This window comes from Mastigoproctus giganteus, chromosome 8 (genome assembly GCF_048544385.1).
Source record: "Mastigoproctus giganteus isolate SK-2022 chromosome 8, ASM4854438v1, whole genome shotgun sequence".
In the NCBI taxonomy this organism is placed as follows: Eukaryota; Metazoa; Arthropoda; class Arachnida; order Uropygi; family Thelyphonidae; genus Mastigoproctus; species Mastigoproctus giganteus.
Genome location: NC_143582.1, coordinates 135,874,013 through 135,894,000, shown reverse-complemented (window position 1 = coordinate 135,894,000; position 19,988 = coordinate 135,874,013). Strand labels below are relative to the sequence as shown.

Genomic DNA, 19,988 nt, shown 5'->3' with positions numbered 1-19,988 from the left:
AAAAAAAAAAAAAACACAAATCCTCCCACTTCACCCTTCCATTTGTTCCAAATGCCTGTCCAGCTCAACCCTAAATTTATTTGGGCTGACTTCCACAATAAAAGATGGAAGTCTGTTCCACCAATCAACCACCTGCTGGCAAAATGAAAATTTCTGCACATCTAATCTACAATTGTATTTCCTCAATTTGAATCTATGCCCCCTCAGGTTCTTGACCTGAGCAAGAGGAAGAATCCCATCAGCATTCAGCTTGCTCAACCCATTCAAGGCCTTATACACCTCAATCAGATCACCTCACAGGTGACTACTCTCGAGGCACTGCAATTTGCAGAACTTAAAGCCTTTCTTGGTAAGATGATCCCTTTGTTCCCACTCACCAATCTTGTTGCCTTCCTTTGTACTCTTTCTTGCAACCCTACATCCTTCTTGAGTAAGGCCTCCAAGCCTGTAGACAGTACTCCAAGTCTTTTTTCACTTTCCATTTCCCTAGGTGTAGTACCACACAGCTGGTACATTTCTCTTGGGTTATTGTTACCCATATGCAGTACTTTGCAATTGTCAATGTTAAACTCCAGTTGCGACTTCTCAGCCCATTTGGCCAACTTATTTAGATCCAGTTGGAGTAGTAAACTGTCTTTACTGTCATTAACAAACCTGCCAATCTTTGTATCATCTGCAAATTTGGACATTAATCCTAATGTACCTTGATCAATATCATTGATGAATGCAGATCACAACAATGGGCCCAGCACTGAAACCTAGGGAACTTTACTAATAACAAAGGTGAGCAGGAGCAGCAGTGCGAAGCATTAGCATATGATGCAAGAAAGCAAGCTTATGCAGCATCAGCCAAAAAAAAAAAAAAAAAAAAACTTCCACTTCACCCCTCCATTCTTTAAAAATACCTGTCCATCTGAGCCTTAAATTTATTTAGGCTATAAACTTCCACAACTAGGGATGGAAGTCTGTTCCACCAACCAACTACCCGCTGGATAAAAGCAAATTTCCGCACATCTATCCTACATCTGTCTTTCCTCAATTTGAATTTATGCCCTCTCAGGTGATTATTATTCTGAGCAAGAGGAAGAATCCCATCAGCATTGAGCATGCTCAAACCATTCAAACCTTTATACACCTCTATCAGATCACCTTGCCAGTGCCTAGTCTCCAGACACTGTAATTTGCAAAACTTAAGCCTTTCTTCATAAGAGCAACCCTTTATTCCATTCACTAATCTTGTTGTCCTTCTCTGTACTCATTCCAGCAGCTCTACATCCTTCTTGAAATGAGGCCTCCAGACCTGTATACAGAACTCAAGGTGTGGCCTGACCATTGCCTTACACAAGGGAATAATCACCTCCTTATCCCTGCTAGAAAAATTCCTGTATATCATTGACAAGACACAATGAGCTACTCTTGCAGCCTGTCTGCACTGCTCAGAGAACTTCATATCTGCCTGCACAATTACCCCCAGATCCTTTTAATTCTCTACCACTGTCTACCAGTGTAGTACCACAGAGTTGATATGTTGCTCTGTGCTTGCTGTTTCCCATATGTAGTACTTTACATTTGTCAATGTTAAACTTCATTTGCCACCTCTCAGCCCATCTGCTCACCCTTTCCAGATTCTGTTGCAGCAGCATAGCGTAAGTAGTGTCCTTAACAACCCTGCCAACCTTTGTATCGTCTGCAAACTTGGACATTAAGCTTGATATACCATCATCAATATTATTTATAAATACAGAAAACAATAATGGACACAACACTGAACCCTGAGGGACTCCAACTAATAACATTAGTCCACGATGAGCAGTGTCCATTGATTACCACTCTGTCTACTCCCCCTCAACCATCCCTTTATCCATAGTAGCAATTTGCCTCCAATGCCACACTGCTCCAATTTGTGCAGCAGTCTTCCATATGCAACAGTATCAAAAGCCTTTCTAAGATCCAAGTATATAATATCAAAGTTATTCCCTAAATCCAGTTCTTTTGTGAGTGCATCATAGTATCCAATCAAATTGGCCAGGCAAGACTTCCCCTTAACAAAACCATGCTGTGTCTGAGCTATAACTGAAGTCTTGTCTAGATGATCCTGCGGTGCTCCTTTAATTTTCCTGGAAGAGAAGTTAAACTCCCAGGTCTATAATTACTTGTGTCAGCCTTTGATCCTCATTTGTGAATTTGGGTCACATTTGCACATTTCCAGTCTATGGGTACCTCCCCTGAGTCCAAGGAAGCTCTCATAATTATGGCTAAGGGTTTGCTTACTTCCTTTGCTACCTCTTTTAATATAACTGGATAGATCCCATCCACACCAGGTGCCTTTCTTGTGTTTATCTTGAACAATTTCTCCTCCACTTTACTCTCAGTTATTACAAGATTATCTAGCTTACTGCCAGAGTTGAATACACCTCTGGCATTTCCCTCGCTGAATAACTCCTCGTGTGTGAATGTCAATGCAAAATATTCATTTAGTTTGTTAGCTACCTGAGCAGGATCGTCAACAGTTGAACCATCAACCTCAAGTGGACCAATCTGATTCATCCCCTTCCTTCTAGAGTTTACATAAGTAAAGAACTCTCTGCTGTTTTTCTTTACATCCTTTGCTAAAGATTTCTCATAATCTGCCTTTGCCTGACTAACCTCCTTTGTGACTTGGTTACAGACCAGCTTATATCTATCATTGGCTTCTGTGTCATGTGTTAATTTATATGTATCCCATGCATTTTTCTTCTCTGCCATGTGTCTCATTAGTTCATCAGACATCCATTTAGGCCTAAACCTTGAACAATATTTCTTAGTTGGAATGTAAAGCCTAGTAGCTTCCAAGATAAGTTCTTTGAATGCTTCCCATTTTGAATTTTCTGTTGGTAACATCATCAGTTGGTTCCACTGTATAGAATTTAAATACTGTCTCAGGCCATCGTAGTTGCCTTTACAAAAGCAATAACCCTTCCCTTTACCTCTGATGGTAGTTACCTCTTTGAGTAAATCCCACTGCAGCACACTGTGATCACTGCCACCTAGTCGTTCCTTTATCTGCAGATTCGTAATGCATAAAGAATCGCTATTGATAATCAAATCAAAAGTATTACTCCCTCTAGTTGTCTCCGGAATATGCTGATGTAGAAAACAATCATCCAATAAATCCACAAAAGCCTTGCTAGTGTGTGAGTGACCAGCCCCCAATTTCCAATCAATATCCGGGAAATTAAAATTCCCTATTATAAGACTCTCTGATTTACTGGCCCACTATTTCCCTGTACAGTTTCTTATTATATTCAGAGTCATTAGGCCTATAGCACCCCCCTACTCTTAATTTTGATCTCCCAATGCTTATGTCACACCAAACTGACTCGACACTGCACTGTCCAGCGATGTTGACTGGCTTCACTTCCTTGGATTTTATGTGTTTCTAAACTACTAGCATAACCCCTCCTCCCTTCCTATCCTGTGTATCCTTTCTGTAGACATTGTACTCCCAAATTCCAGTTCTGCATTCCTTATATCTGTGTGACACGTCTCTGATATCCCAACAATATCCACCTTTGATGCTTTGAGCAATACCTCAAATTCATCAAATTTATTTACCAAACTCCTAGCATTGGTGTACACGCAAGTATACATGCACCTGTTCCTATTCTTAGCTACCCTAACACAACCCATGTGTTTACTTGTACTGCAATGACTCCCAGCAGTCTCTGAAATATCCTGCATCTTGTTTTCCAGGCTGCTGCTCATTCCAATCGAAGCAGTGCAAGAATCACTTTCACCTCTGCCAGTGGCTACTGTTAATCTATTAGTCCTTATATCCCCCCCCAAGCTAGCAGTTTTCCGACCCACATAACACTGCCTCGATAGCATCAGCAAATATTCTTGCACCCTTTCTATTTAAGTGTATCCCATCCCTGTAGAAGCAGTCTCTCCTGTTAACAATCTATCCTCTAATCAAGAAGCACACGCTTCTTGATTAGACTGGGGTTCAAGCCCGTGACCACCAAATACGGAGGATGTGGAAAGGTCAGGAATGTCCACTGCATATCCCTGGAGCAATATGGCCTTAGTTGCTAATGCTCCTAAAAACCAAATAACAACAACAACAATTAATAACAACTGTCTATGAAGAGCAGTGTCTACTGATTACTACTCTGTGTTGTCTCCCACTCAACCATCCCTTTATCCATTGTAGCAACTTATCCTTAAAGCTATAGCTCTCCAATTTGTACAGCAGTCTTCCATGTGCAACAGTATCAAAAGCTTTCCTGAAATCCAAGTATATAATATCAAAATTATTTTTGAAATTCAGTTCCTTTGTGACCACATCATAGTATTCAATCAAATTGGTCAGACAAGACCTCCCTTTAACAAACCCATGCTGTGTCTTAACTATTACTGCAGTCTTGTCTGGATGATCCTGCAATGCCTCTTTAACCAGTGACTCCAGTATTTTCCACAGAACACAGATTAAACTAACAGGTCTATAGTTAATTTTGTCACCTTTTGAACCCCCCTTTGTGAATTGGTGATACATTTCCACACCTCCAGTCCATGGGGACTTCCCCTGAGTCCAAGAAAGCTCTCAATTATGGCTAAGGGTTTGCCTGCTTCCTTTGCTGCCTTCTTTAATATAACTGGATAGATCCTGTCCACCCCAGGTGCCTTCCTTATGTCATTTAACTCTTCAACAATTTCTCCTCCACTTTGCTCTCAGTTATTACAAAATCACTTAACTCCCTGTTAGAGTTTGATAAACTTCTTCCATTCCGCTCATTAAATAACTCCTCATGTGTGAATGTAGATGAAAATACTCATTCAGTTTATCAGCTACCTGAGCATGATCATCAATAGTCAACCCATCTATGTTAAATGATCCAATCTGATTCATCCCTTTCCTTCTACAATTTACAGAAGTAAAGAGCTCCTTGCTGTTTTTCTTTGCATCCTTTGCCAAAGATTTCTAGTAATCTGCCTTCGCCTGTCTAACCTCCTTTGTGACTTCATTACAGACAAGCTTATATCTGCCACAGGCTTCTGTGTCACCTGATAATTTATATGCATCCCATACATTTTTCTTCTCTGCCATGAGCCTCATTAATTCATCTGACATCCATGAAAAGCCTAGTAGACTCCAAGATTAAATCCCATTTAGAATTCAACGTTGGTAACGTCATCAGTTGATCCCACTGCACAGAATTTAAAAACTTCCTGAGCCCTCTGTAGTCACATTTACGAAAGCAAAAGCCCTTCCCTTTAGCCTTGATGGTACTTACATCTTTAAGTAATTCCGATATCAATACATTGTGATCACTGTCACCCAGTGGTTCCTTTATCTACAAATTCTTAATGCATGAATAATGACTGCTGATAATCAGATCAAGAGTATTACTCCCTCTGGTTGGCTCTTGAACATGCTGCTGTAGAAAACAGTCATCCAAAAAAGGTCTTGCTAGTGTGTGACTTACCAACCCACAAGTTCAAGTTAAAATCTCCTGTTATAAGACATTCTGATTTACTGGCCCACTCTATTTCTCTACACAATTGCTCATTATACTCATCAAATTCATTAGGCCTATAACACACACCCACTCTCATTTTTCCTTTCCCAGTGCTTATGTCACCCCAAACAGACTCAACACTTCACTGTCCACCCATATCAACTGGATGCCTTAGATTTTATGTGTTTTTTTAACTAACAGCAGCATAACCCCCTCCTCCCTTCCTACCATGTCTATCCTTTCTATACACATGGTACTCGCAAAATTCCAATTCTGCACTGCTTATATCTGTGTGTCGCTGATATCCCAAAATATCTGCCTTTGATGTGTTGATTAGCACTTCAAGTTCATCAAATTTATTTATTATACTCCTAGCATTGGTGTACATGCACCTGTTCTTACTCTTAGTTATCCTAACACAGCCCATGTATTTACTTGTTCCATGATGACTCCCCGCAACTCTTGAAATCCCCAGCAACCTTCTCTCTAGGCTGCTGCTCATTACAACAGAAGAAGCTAGAATCACTTTCAGTCTGTGAATTCCCCCAAGCTAGCAGTTTTCCGACTCACCTAATGCTGCCTCGATAGCATCGGCTAATATGCTTGCACCCTTTCTATTTAAGTGTACCCCATCCATATAGAGGCATTCTCTCTCTCTCTCTCTCTCTCTCTCTCTCTCTCTCTCTCTCTCTCTCCTGTTAGCAAGCACAGACGATGCTGAAAAAAAATTCAGCCCCATGAACCTTGCACAATCTCTCTACAGCCTAATTGATTGACAAGGCTCTCATCATATACTTTCTCCAATCGTACCTGGGAAGAATTGCAGACACTTTCACATTCAACCCTATCTCGCGACTTTTTTTCAACATTGATCTGTACTTATTGAGTAAATCTGCAGATCTCTTACTCTTAATGTCATTAGTTCCAACGTGTACAACAATATCACCTTTTGTGCCCTTAAAAGATGATATCTGCTCTACAACATCATCAACTTTTGTCCCTGGCAATATCTGCTCTACGACACCATCAATCTTTATCCCAATTATACACTGGTCCTGTTCCCCCTATCCTTTTTGCATAGTATATTCCCATCTCCCTGACAACAGAGTCACCAACAATAACTAGTTCCTGTGGGACACCAGCGCATTCTGTCTTGGAGATTGCCTGTGTTGCCTGATGCACAGGAGTGAGCTCTTCCGTTGAGCTGGGCCCTTCATATTAATTCCTTCGAGGGCATTTACCCTACACGTCAAGCTCTCATAGATGCCCATCAGAATGCTGAGTTAGCGCCTAATTTCTTTACACTCTAGGCATCTAGCACAGGAGTAAACTCTGCCAGTTGACAAAGACGCCCTTCTTGGCTAGATCACGGCCTGTTTTAAAAAGTTCAGCAAACATTTTACATTTCGCACATTTTTTGAGACTGTGATGCATTGAAGAATCACCCTCTTCGTTTCACTCCTGAGTCACAGCACTCTCGCTAGGATGTGATCTTTGCTTCGCAGCTCTGGGTCATCATTTCTGTTTAAATATAGTTTAATTAACAATAAAATTTAATAAGATTAATAAATATTTTTGATTAATTGATAATACTAGACTAAGTTAACAGATTCCTAATACAGTGCTTCGTATTATGTTATCTAGTTTTATGAAGCACTGTATTAAGAATCTGTAAGCTTAGTATAGTATTATCACTAACTCCTCATGTATGAATGTAAGTGTTACATCTTACGCTATCAGTTCAAATATATATAAGTTATGCTATTTCTTATCGATTACAATATGGCAGATAGTTCAAAATATTTTTGTCAACACCGAGAGTCATAACTTCCAACAATCACTAGTTAAATTCTAAATAAGAAGCTACTGAATGCTAAAACAGTAAACTAGAATGTAAAGCAGTCTTCCCTTTGCAACCGTATCAAAAGCTTTCCTGAAATCCAAGTATATGATATCAAATTTTTTTTTGCACCAAGTTCCTTTGTGACCACATCATAGTATCTAATGAAATTGGTCAGAGAAGACCTCTGCTTAAGAAACCTATTCTGTGTCTGAACTATTACTGCAGTCTTGTCTAGGTGATTCTGCATCGCCTCTTTAACCAGCGACTCCATTATTTTCCCCAGAACAGAAGATAAACTAACAGGTCTATAATTATTTGTGTCACCCTTTGTGAATTGGGGATATATTTGCACATCTCCAGTCCATGGGGACCACCCCTGAATCAAAGGATGCTCTCATAATTATGGTTAAGGGTCTGGTAACTTTCCTTGCTGCCTCTTTCAATATAACTGGATAGATTTCATCTGCCCCAGGTGCCTTTTTTATGTTTAACTTCAACAATTTCTGCTTCACTTTGCTCTTGTTATTACAAAATCATTTAGCTCCCTGTTTGAGTTTAGTAATCTTCTGTCCTCCCCTCCCTTACAGAATTCCTCATATATGAATGTAGATGTAAAATACTCATTCAGTTTGTCAGCTATCTGTGCAGGATCATCAACAGTCGAACCATCTATGTTAAGTGGACCAATTATCAAGAAGTGAGCAAAGACGTATGCCAGCAGGTCGATTTATTGATGGATAAACGGCATACAAGTTCTCCCAATCGGGTGTAAATAGATGTTTCCACGATGGATGCAGGGGTTGGCTTTTTATTTTGATAGCATAATTTAGCAGTAAAATTTGTCTTCGTAGAGAGAGAGTGGGGGATCATGAGCTTCAGCATACAGGCTCTGCACAGGCTCCAAGAGCAATGTGAAGGCCACTATGGTGAATAGGGTCCAAAGCCCTCAAAATGATAGGTCTAGAAGAGTTGTAAACTGGTGATGCATAGTCTAACCTTGATCTTACAATAGCATGATATAAATGGAGTGTTTGACAGTCAGCACCCCATGTTGTAGCTGATAATACTCTCAAAATGTTTAATTTCTTGAAACAGGTGGTTCTAAGTTGTTTAATATGGTCAAGAAAGGTCAATTTTTTATCTAAAGTTAACCCAAGGAATCGATTGTGACTGCCGTTCATCTGAGACCTCAACGAGCAAGTCGCCCGATCTCAGACGCTTAGTTGTTTTCAGAGATCCTATTAGATTTTCTAGGTATTTCTGAATTTTAAAAGGCGAGAGACTACCAAGAAACTGTTCTTGAGTCGAATGCAATACAAGGTGCATTGGATGCCTTCTTTGTACACTGTCAGTTTTTTTACGTTTAGCACTGCATGAGTTAGTCTTCTATCTCATGAGCAGCCATATTAGGATCCCTATGTCTTTTAGCCCCGGAAAGATAGCTTTTCTTTCCAGGTTACCGGCCCCGCCACGGGGAGACAGGAGCAGTTCCACAAGGGTAACCAAGCGGCTGAGTTAGTTTGGTTAGTAAGATTAACAAGAAACAGAAAGGTGAATTTCCTTCCTGGAACTCTACCTACTTTTTGTAGTGCAAAAGTTTCTCAATACAAATAAATAAAGAAAATTGTGTTTAAAACCTAAAGAAAACTATTTGCTTTGAATACACACAATATATAGATCGCTTGGAAATCGCTTGGCTACACTAATAATCACTTGGCACCCGGGGCCTTAGTTGAAATGAAAAGCCCTGGTAGCTTCCAAGATTAATTCCTTGAAGGCTTCCCATTTAGAATTCGCTGTTTTAAACATCATCAGTTGATCCCACTGTCTAGAATTTAAAAACTGTCTCAGCCCACTGTCACCTTTACGAAAACAAAAACCCTTCCCATTAGCCTTGATGGTAGTTACATCTTTAAGTAAATCCCACATCTTCCAGCGCTTATGTCACACCAAACTGACTTGACGCTGCACTGTCCAGAGATGTCGACTGGCTTCACTTCCTTGGATTTTATGTGTTTCTTAACTAACAGCATAACCCCTCCTCCCTTCCTATCCTGTCTATCCTTTCTGTACACATTGTACTCCCCAAATTCCAGTTCTGCATTCCTTATATCTGTGTGACACCACGTCTCCGATATCCCAACAATATCTGCCTTTGATGTTTTGAGCAATACCGCAAATTCATCAAATTTATTTACCAAACCCCTAGCATTGGTGTACACGCAAGTATACATGCACCTGTTCCTATTCTTAGCTACCCCAACACAACCCATGTGTTTACTTGTACCGCAATGACTCCCAGCAGTCTCTGAACTATCCTGCATCATGTTTTCCAGGCTTCTGCTCATTCCAATAGAAGCAGTGCAAGAATCACTTTCACCTCTGCCAGTGGCTACTGTTAATCTATTAGTCCGTGTATCCCCCGAAGCTAGCAGTTTTCCGACCCACCTAACACTGCCTCGATAGCATCAGCAAATATTCTTGCACCCTTTCTATTTAAGTGTATCCCATCTCTGTAGAAGCAGTCTCTTCTGTTAACAAGCACAGACTAGGTTGAAAAAATATTCTACCCCTTGAGCCTTGCACAATCTTTCCAGGGCCGAATTGATCAACAAGGCTCTCATCATATACTCCCTCCTATCATGTCTGGGCAGAATTGCAGACACTTTCAAATTCAAGCCTAATTCACGGCTTTTTTTCAACAATGACCTGTACTTGTTAAGTAATTCTACCGGTCTCCTACTCTTAATATCATTAGTGCCAACATGTACAACAATATCACCTTTTGTGCCCTTAAAAGATGATATCTGCTCTACGTCCTCAACCTTTGCCCCTGGCAGACATACCCTGGTCCTGTTCCACCTATCCTTTTTACACACTATGTTCCCCATATCCCTGACAATAGAGTCACTGACAACTACTAGTTCCTGTGGAACCAGTGCATTCTGCCTTGGGGGTTTCCATTGTTTCCAAGCTCTGGCATTGATATAGGCAGCTGAGAGCTTGATGGGCCCATCAATTTAGATCCTTTGAGGGCATCCACCCTGTCCTTCAAGCTCTCATATAGGCCCATAACAACCTGAGCTGTCGCCCGATTTTCTCACACTCCTTACATTGCGCGCACACACAAAGATATTCACCTTGGCAATATCATGTCCCATACCTTATTGCTCACAAACATCAAACATGCAGTGCATTTTAAAAGGCTGTGATTCAGAGGGCAACTTTTCTCCTCAGTTCTCCCCTGAGTCACAGCACTCCCATTAACTTGAGCCTTTTGCTTTGCTGCTCTGGTCTGAGTCATGATTTCGATTCAATTTCAATAAAATTTCAATTTCAGTACAAAATTATAACTCTAAACTTATATATCTTTATAGCTGTAGTTTAGTCATTAGTCAATACTGGCTTCTTTTTCCCGACTATCTCTTCAACCTCTTCACTTGCCACTCTTCATTTAACTCTCTCTGTAATCAACTTTATGAACACAGGGAAAACATTCATGAAGCTTCCATACAGTCTAGGAAGTTCACTCTGTAACACTGAAGGATGACTCTTGTATTTCATATAGTATTTTACAGTCTTTAATTCAAGATTTTAAAACTTGATTCTTGACAAATATTTTTATAGCTATAGTTTCTGGTTAGTCCCACATTTTAAGTATGCTACTCATTGTAGCTCTAGTGACTTTATTAGCATCATAAAATAAGAAATTTTTAAGTCCACTCTGACTTTGCAAATGTCTCTAAATTCAGCCAAGACTTGGCTATCTTCACCTGTCTCATTTTCATCTGATACACCATCAGTTAACTCAATATCACTACTATCCCTTCTAGTTCTCTATGACAGTGGTTTATATTTACCTCTTTGCCTAGGAGTATCTCTATGATTGTTCATTTGTTTGTTATTTGGTTTTTAGGAGCATTAGCAACTAAGGCCATATTGCTCTGGGGATATGCAGTGGTCATTCCCTGACCTTTCCGCATCCTCCGTATTTGGTGGTCGTGGGCTCGAATCCCGGTCTAATCAAGAAGCATGTGCTATGCACTGCTGCTCTTGCCCATGAAGGTGCCATATCTCTATGAGAAGTACCTTTTTCTCTTCCTACTACTTCTCCTTTTAACCTTTCTACTCAAATTGATACAGAATTTAACTTAGGCAGAGAGTGCGTCATCACTGGGAAAAGACACCTCTTTTTCTTCTGGCATGCATATGTGGCCAGATAAAGATCGAGCAAAATTCCCTACACAAATTAACAATTTTAGTACAAAAATGCAAACGTTAATTCTTCAAATTCAAAAATTTAAACTTCAAATAAATAAATTTCAAAAAATAAAATAAACTATTTACAATACACACAACACAACACAAATAAATACAAACTAACTCAACATAAAAACAACCCTTCCAAGGCTTCACAGTCTCTGAAAAAGGGGCATGGAAATAGATTTCCTCATCAAAGTCACCATTCCACGCTACAGATATCAGCTCTTCTTTCTTAACCAACCAAGAACCCCCCACATACACACACACACACACACCCCAGACAATGTGTATGTGAGAGCCTTGCAATAGCTAGTATCAGCACATGAAAAACAAAAGAAACTCTAAATAGTCCTTAGAATTGCAAGTTTAAATTAATTGAAAGAGTCATGATAAAAAAAATGCTTTCCAATAGCTTCCAAATTTTATTATCTAACTTGAAATGTAAACAAATTAAAGCAAGATTATTCTAGAAAGTGATATACCCTGTAGAGCACTCAAAAGTCCATTAAATGAAATTCCAGTGTGATGATGTTATAGTTCAGTGCTTTACAACCCTGCTTGTGGCAGCAGAACACATTTATACATCCAAATTTTTCTCAAATTGTGCACTCACGTGTGCACAAATTAAATAAAACTTTATAAAACATTTTGCAGAAGAGAGGAAGAAATCCACTGTTCTAGTCGGATAACCTCTATGATAAAAAAAATAAATATTTTATTCAATTACTTACCTTCATCTATAACTTTTAAATTGTGCTTCAAGTGATGAAAGTTCACAAAGTTAAATTTTTCCAAATGGCAGGGATCCTAAAAATAAGAAAATTTATAAATTTTTATGTTTCATAATAGCAGCAATATTGTTAAATGACAACAGTTTACAAAACCCAGCATTCCCCAACTTGTGGTTTGTAGAGCCTCGTGGAATCCACTAGATGTTTTTTCTCTGAGATCCACAAAGTATTTCTAGATAACAGGAGAGACTATTTCTACAGGGATGGGATACATTTAAATAGAAAGGGTGCAAAAATATTTGCTGATGCTATCGAGGAAATGTTAGGTGGGTCGGAAAACTGCTAGCTGGGGGAGGGGAATTCACAGACTAATAGATTAACGGTAGCCACAGACAGAGGTGAAAGTGATTCTTGCGCTGCTTCAATTGGAATGAGCAGCAGCATGGAAAGCGAAGTATTGGGAGTCATCATGGAACAAGTAAATACATGGGTTCTGTTAAGGTAACTAATAGTAGGAATAGGAGCATGTATACTTGCATGTACACCAATGCTAGGAGTATAGTAAATAAATTTAATGAATTTGAGGTACTGGTGAAGACATCAAAGGCAGATATTATTGGGATATCAGAGTCTTGGTGTCACACAGAGATAAGGAATGCAGAATTGGAATTTGGTACAGAAAGGATAAAAGGGGAAGAGAGGTGATGCTGTTAGTTTAGAAACATATAAAATTGAAGGAAGTGCATAGAGTTGACATGGGTGGACAGAGAAGTATTAAATGAACACGTGCCACAGCCAGTCAACATTCATTTACTGTCCATCTTGAAACTCACAAAACCAACTTTTCTTCTTCCTCATTTATTCCTTCAACTTCCATTTTCTGGAACAATCTTCCACCTTACATATTTCCTGAAAATTACAATTAACAGAAGTTCAAGCCTAATGTCAACAAGTATCTTCTTTCATCACCTTCTCACTCTCAAACCCATGCATGGTACTAAGTACTATAGGTTTTAATACCTCTCGTATTTGGGGTTTTCATTTAAAAAAAAAAAAAAAAAAAAACACAATATATATATTGCTGATACAACTTATGGCAGTTATATATGAATAAGGTAAAAGAGATTTAGTTTTATAAATGTGAAGTATATTAAAAAAAATAAAGTTTACAGACATTAACAGTAAAAGATATTTAAAGTAATTGAAAAATATAAAGAAAAAAATGAATAAATAAATATATAACCTGAACATGACCTGTAGACATCCGTATAGATTATTTCCTTATATTCTTCTATTTGTAACTTGACCACATGAACACAGTTCTGTTATCAATGTAATGCCCTGCCTCATTTATCATCTCATACTACTTAAACTTTCTGAAACTACTGTACTATCATCTTGGCCATTCAGCTCAACAGTTTTTTTTTTTTTTTTTATGAAAACTCCAAACATTAGAGATATTACAGCCAATAGTTCTTAGTACCATGCATGGGTTGGAGGTTGGGAAGACGAAAGAAGATATTTGTTGACATTAGACTTTAACTTCTGCAGACTGTAATTTTCAGGAAATACGTATGAAGGAAGGTTGTTCCAGAAAACAGTATTTGAATGAATAAACAAAGAAGATGAAAAGTTGATTCAGTGAGTTTGAAGTTAGATAATAAATTGATGTTGGCTGGTGGTGGCACGTGTTTGGACTGCTTTGAAAGAGAGAGCGGGAATTATAGAAGCCAATTCAGGAGAACAGTACATCTATGACACAGAGTGAGACTGTCACAGATGAGTCATTAATTAACCTAACTGCCCTCTTCTGAAAGAATCTAGAAGCCTGAGAGAGGTTTTGGGGGGCACTGCCCCAGATGTAGGAACAATATTCCATAGTAGGACAGATTTGTAATTTGTACAGAGTGAACAGCTGTTTGGAAGAAAAGTAAAGCCGAAGAGTGAAAGAGAAAACCATGTTTTTTTAAATGAAAAGGAAGCAATATTTGTAATGTGCTTGTGCCAAGAGAGATTAGAAGTCAGGGTAATCCCCAATAGAGATATGTGATCTTGACTAGAAATCATAGTGTCATCAAAGGGAAGCATAGAAGCAGGAAAATCCTTTTTGCAAGATATGACAGGACTGAGTTTTAGAAGGATTGAAATCAACTAAGTTATCAATACCCCACTGGAGAATTACCTAGAGTTCAGCATTAAAGGAATTAGTAATGGATATTCGAAAAGTTGCAGCTGTTGTTGTTAGGGCAAGGTTTCTCAAACTGGAAAGTGGAATGAAATGTGCTATCATCAGCTAAACTATGGATAAGATTTCCGGTCAATAGAAGAAGGTCATTAATATTCAAGAGGAAAAGAGTGGAAGAAAGAACTGAACCTTGCAGAACACAAGCATTAGTGGAGAAGTTAGAAGACAGAGAGCCATCTACCATCACCCACAGTGAGCGGTCAGAGAAAAAGCTGGATACTCAATTACAAAAACATTTGGCAAACCATAAAATGGAAGCTTATTTAGAAGACCTTTGTGCCAAACATGATCAAAAGCCTTTGAAAGGTCAAGAGCAACTGCTTTAGTTTCCCCAAACTCTTCCATTGAATTTGTCCATAAATGGGTAACATATAACCCCGGGGGCTCGTATCTGAGGAGTATGGGCTTGACACACACCCAGGGTCCCAAGCTGGATATCATCATTCTTCTCTTTCTTGGTGATTCCCTTCTACTTTTGACTCTCTCTCTCTCTCTCTCTCGGGGGAAGGCACTGGCCGTCTTACCGTGCGGACGTGTTTTAGTCAGCTCCGTAATTTTTGATTTTAAATATGTGTCTTAAGTGTTATTTAACCCAAGAAAAGTATGCACACAGGATTATAAAGAACAGAGGATCACGCTGGTGAGATATTTTTGTCATTTACTTGGGAACATCGTCTGGTTGAAGCATTATTTATCTGTATCCTTTGTTGTCAGACCGCATGGTCACCATGTGGCTGACGGCAGGGCTATAGAGAGGCTACCGATATAATGCAGCGGCCACGTCTCAACCTGACACCTTGACTAGGGAGGTGCTATAGCGACTGTAACCTTGGACAGTGACTGGGTCCCAATGTTTCAACAAACTGAGTGATTTTATGAAGAAAGCTAATATGGGATATCGTGCATGCACGTCGGTGTGACTGCTGCCTAATCTTGAGCTCCTCAAGTTTTCAGTGTTTAATGTATTTTTTTTTTTTTTTAGCGAGTCTCAGTAATATTTTCGTATAGTGACTTCCTAAGTTATCCTGCATCCTTGGTGAAAATGAATACCATGAAACTTTAGGTAATTATTGTTTTTTACATGGTTTGTTTCTTGCCTGTACTGTATTCATATTTGCCGCCTTTGCTTGTGTCAATGCCCGGATGTTAACTCCTTAGTTACTAGCCTTCACTGCTCGCTAACTCTTGCCCACTACTGTATCACAAGGTCAAGCAGTTGCATTGTGTTGGAAGTTATTCGCCAGTCGACCCCCTGTACTGCAGGACGTTTACAACTCGGACCTATTTATGCTCCCGTTCTACTTATGAGACTGCCTTCGGCAACAAGTTGGAAGAAACTTGGCAATCAAGCGTTTGGTTATTTGTCTGCTATATGCCTGGCAATGAAGTTTTGGAAATTGTCAGCTTTTGCCTGGACAACACTCTCAACAGACCACTTTGACTACTTTTACTTTGACTACTAATTGTAAGCTTCCTGGGAATTTATACTACGCTTCAAGCTGCTAAGTTGGCGAATTGGCATCAAGACGGTTTCTTTCGCCCTGCCTTCTCACTTTCATGATTACTGCCCACCTAGCAATACCCTTCATCTCCTCTTAAGCTCTTTTCCATAAACATTCTTGATGGAAGACGAACTCCACAAATACTGCTCTTACGGGAAAAACAAATATCATCTTCATGCTCATTGCCCCTGAAAACACCTAAGAGAAAGTTGTTCTGGTCTTCTAGCGGTGTTTTTGCGAATAACTGTTCCCCCCACCTGTTTGTGGGGGACAGGCAAAATCTTTAGTGCACAAAAAATTCACCAAATTGGACTACGAACTTATAGCGGGTGTCTTCCTGCACCAAAATCAAGTCCTACTGAAGCAACATCCTACCGACTCGGAAATCTGGACCTACTTCGATTATTTGAAATTATCCCAACATGGAAGGTAAAACCAATAAAACCCAAACCTTGTTGCAGCATACCAACAAGGATGACATTACAGTCATCGAGCATGACGAGGGGCCGGTGGATCCCCGTGCCGGAGCCCCCTCCGCTAAAAGGAAAACCCGCTCACAAAGCGACACGAGAGAATCACAAGAGATTCATGCCTCCCAACGGGATTCTACCGAAGAGAAACAAGAGGAACCACCACTGGATTCAACCTTGCCCAAGGGCACCGTCCCTGAACAGAAACTAATCCTGCGAACAGCCCTTGAAAACTTATTCAAGAAGCAGAGCAGCAGAGTGACTACAGGACTAAGAGCTGAAATCATTTCCTTGTGGTTTGGTTCACAGGAACAATTTTGACCAAATGCACCTGGAAAATGAAAAAATAACTGCCAGGCTTGATGCCTATCTTGAAAGTGGGGCGAACAAAGTGCAACAGCGAGCCCCCACTTTTGCTGAAGTGCTGAGTGCACAGCAACCCACCAACCAAACAGTAACTAAGGAATCTACCACTAAACGCAAGACCCTCTTGCCAACCCCTCACCTAGTCATCGTAAGACCGACCTCCAAAGATGAAGTCCACACCAGCGAAGAGGTAAAGAGCATAGTAGTAAACAACCTTACCGAAGACTTAAAAGCAGCAAAAATCAAATCGGTTCGCAAAACCCGAAATGTGGATGTTATCATTGAAACCCAGACAAAGGAGGATGCAAACCTGATACTAAACAATCAAAGAATCCACACACTTGGATTAGAGGCCCTACTACCGAAAAGAAAGGGACCTTGTGTAATTATATACGACTTGGACAAGGACATAACCCCGAATGAAATCCAAACAGAGCTGTACATGAGAAACCTACAGCAAGACTATCCTGGGAAGGCACCATCAACCATCGTTATTCCGAGATTTCAGACTAAAGCTAGAGCAGGAAACGCCACTAACTGGGTGGTAGAGCTCTCACCAGCAGCCTGGAAGACTATATGCCAGCAAAACAGAGTCTTTATCAACTGGGGCAGCCACTGCTTCAGGGAGTACGGTACCTGTCCCAAAATGCTTCCGGTGTTGTAAATTCGGGCATACTACCCACACCTGCACTCAGACTCAGCTCGCCTGTGGCCATTGTACAGAGCGGGGACAAGAGTTTAAAAACTGTCCAAATAAGGACAAAGACCCTATCTGTACTAATTGCAAGTTGGTAAAAATGGATTGCAAACACTCGATAAGGGACCCCAACTGTCCCTCATACATCAAAGCGAAGAGCATGCACCAAACTAGAACTGATTATGGCGATTACAACTAAGAAATTCAACACCACAGAGATGAAAATATTCCAGCATAATGCACAGAGAGCCAGGGCTGTGGCTGACCAGCTACACCTTAAGGCCGACCAAGAGAGCGCTGATATCCTGCTACTTCAGGAACCGTATGCACATTCCAAACAAGTAAGGGGCTACCCACTTGCATATAAACTAATCCAATCTGATGAGGACACTCCCTGGGCCGCGGTCCTGGTCCGAAACCCGGACATCACGGCAACGAAGATCGCACAGCTGTGCACACCATGGGCAGCCTGTGCCCATGTCATCACACCAATAGGAGCCTTCTACACCATATCCCTCTACTCTAGACCGTGACGGGATATCACAACTGCCATAAATTACTTGCAACAGCTACTTGACATCCTACCAAACCAGCGGATCATTGTGGGAGCAGACGTGAACTGTCGGTCACCTGCATGGCATAGCAAAACGGAGAGCAGAAGAGCTACGCACAATGGTCAGCTACTTGAAGACTTCCTAGCCACCTCGCCGTTTGTGATCCTTAACCAGCCACACCATTTGCCCACATTCTGCAACCTGCTTTGGGAAGCAGACATAGACATAACAATAGCCACAGCCAATATGGCCGCGCACATCGACAGATGGACAGTCGAAAATTCCTGGACAACATCCGATCACCGGGTGATGACGTACCGAATCTCAAGAATGCTAACCAGAACCCCAATCACCAGATATCTCACCAACAGATTTGCAATCCACAAAGCGGACTGGAATCAGTTTGCTGTTCACCTAGCCATAGCTATCAAAGCTAGACAACAGCAAATAGAGAAGGAAACTGATCCAGACATCCTGCAAAGAACAGTGACTAACATAATCACAGAGTCCAGCAGTGCAACCATAAAGAAGAAGAGACCCTCCCCAGGAATGGTCCCATGGTGGACCCGGGAGATGCAGACCCTTAGGAAGGAGGTCACAAATAGAAGGAAACAATTCCAAAGAGCCCGCAGGTCTTGGCCGCAGGCTGAGGTGGAGGCCTTAAGACAACGCTATAGGGAGGCAAGAAATCTATACACAGACAAAATCCAAAAGAGTAAAAGAAAATCCTAGGAGTTACTTGTCTCCACAGCTGGAAATGTGGATCCCTGGGGGGGGTTATATACAAAGTAACTACGAATAAACTCCCCAGGGGAGAAGTCCTCATGACGACTCGAACTCCACAAGGCACTCTAACAACAACGTGGGAGGAATCAGTCAACAACCTCCTAAACGCAATACTGAAGGAACCAGCACAGCCAACCAGTGAACAACAACTCAAGCTATGCAAAGAAAATGAAGAATACCTCACGGAACAGATAGAACAACCATTTACAATGGAGGAACTCCAAGAAGCGACTGCCCGGATTAGGCCCAAAAGATGCCCTGGAGTGGAGATATGCTTGAACCTGAAATCATAAAGAAGGTTGCTGTCCTAGAACCCCAACTTCTCTTAAGGCTGTACAATTGCTGCCTGGAGGCTGGCTACTTCCCTATGGAGTGGAGAACAGCAAATGTCAAATTAATTCTCAAAGCCCCAAGCAAAAATCTGGCATTCCCGGAATCATATCGACCCATAGCACTCCTAACAGTTTTAAGTAAGCTATATGAATGGCTCCTTCATAGACGGATACAACACTACTACTCCACTGCCAACCTTGAGGCAAAAAACCAATTCGGATTCAAGCCAGGTCACTCGACTGTCGATGCGATGAGAAACCTACTGATATCAGTGAATGATTGCCAACAGAAGTACTTTCTTGCTATTGCAGTGGATTTTGCCGGGGCGTTCGACTCACTTTGGTGGCCGAGTATCCTGGGCAGGCTCAGAATGGCACAGGTCCCAAGCAACCTTTATAATAATATCAAAAGCTACCTCTCACACCGAAAAATAGAAGTGAAAGTACCGTACCAACAGATCAGCAGGAACATCCACGGGGGGTGCCCCCAGGGTTCCGTGCTCGGTCCACTGCTGTGGAATATAGTATTTGATGATTTTCTGAACACCAGCCTTGGGGAGGTGGTAACCCAAGCATTTGCGGATGATTTAATTCTCACTGTGATGGCAGATAATAGGACACAACTTGAGACTCAAGCAAATCAAGCTCTGTATACTCTACAGCGGTGGGCTACGGAGAACTTTCTACAGATCTCGCCTGCC

At 40.8% G+C, this 19,988-nt stretch overlaps 1 protein-coding gene across 1 annotated transcript in view; it reads right to left on the bottom strand.

Moving 5' to 3' along the window:
• The window catches only part of LOC150081840 (RING-type E3 ubiquitin-protein ligase PPIL2), a 353,530-nt gene that overhangs the window by 255,209 nt on the left and 78,333 nt on the right, over nt 1-19,988 (bottom strand). The window contains exon 7 of the mRNA XM_090379747.1: nt 12,336-12,411. Coding sequence (XP_090235873.1) covers nt 12,336-12,411 — 76 coding nt within the window. The remainder of the gene's footprint in view (nt 1-12,335; nt 12,412-19,988) is intronic.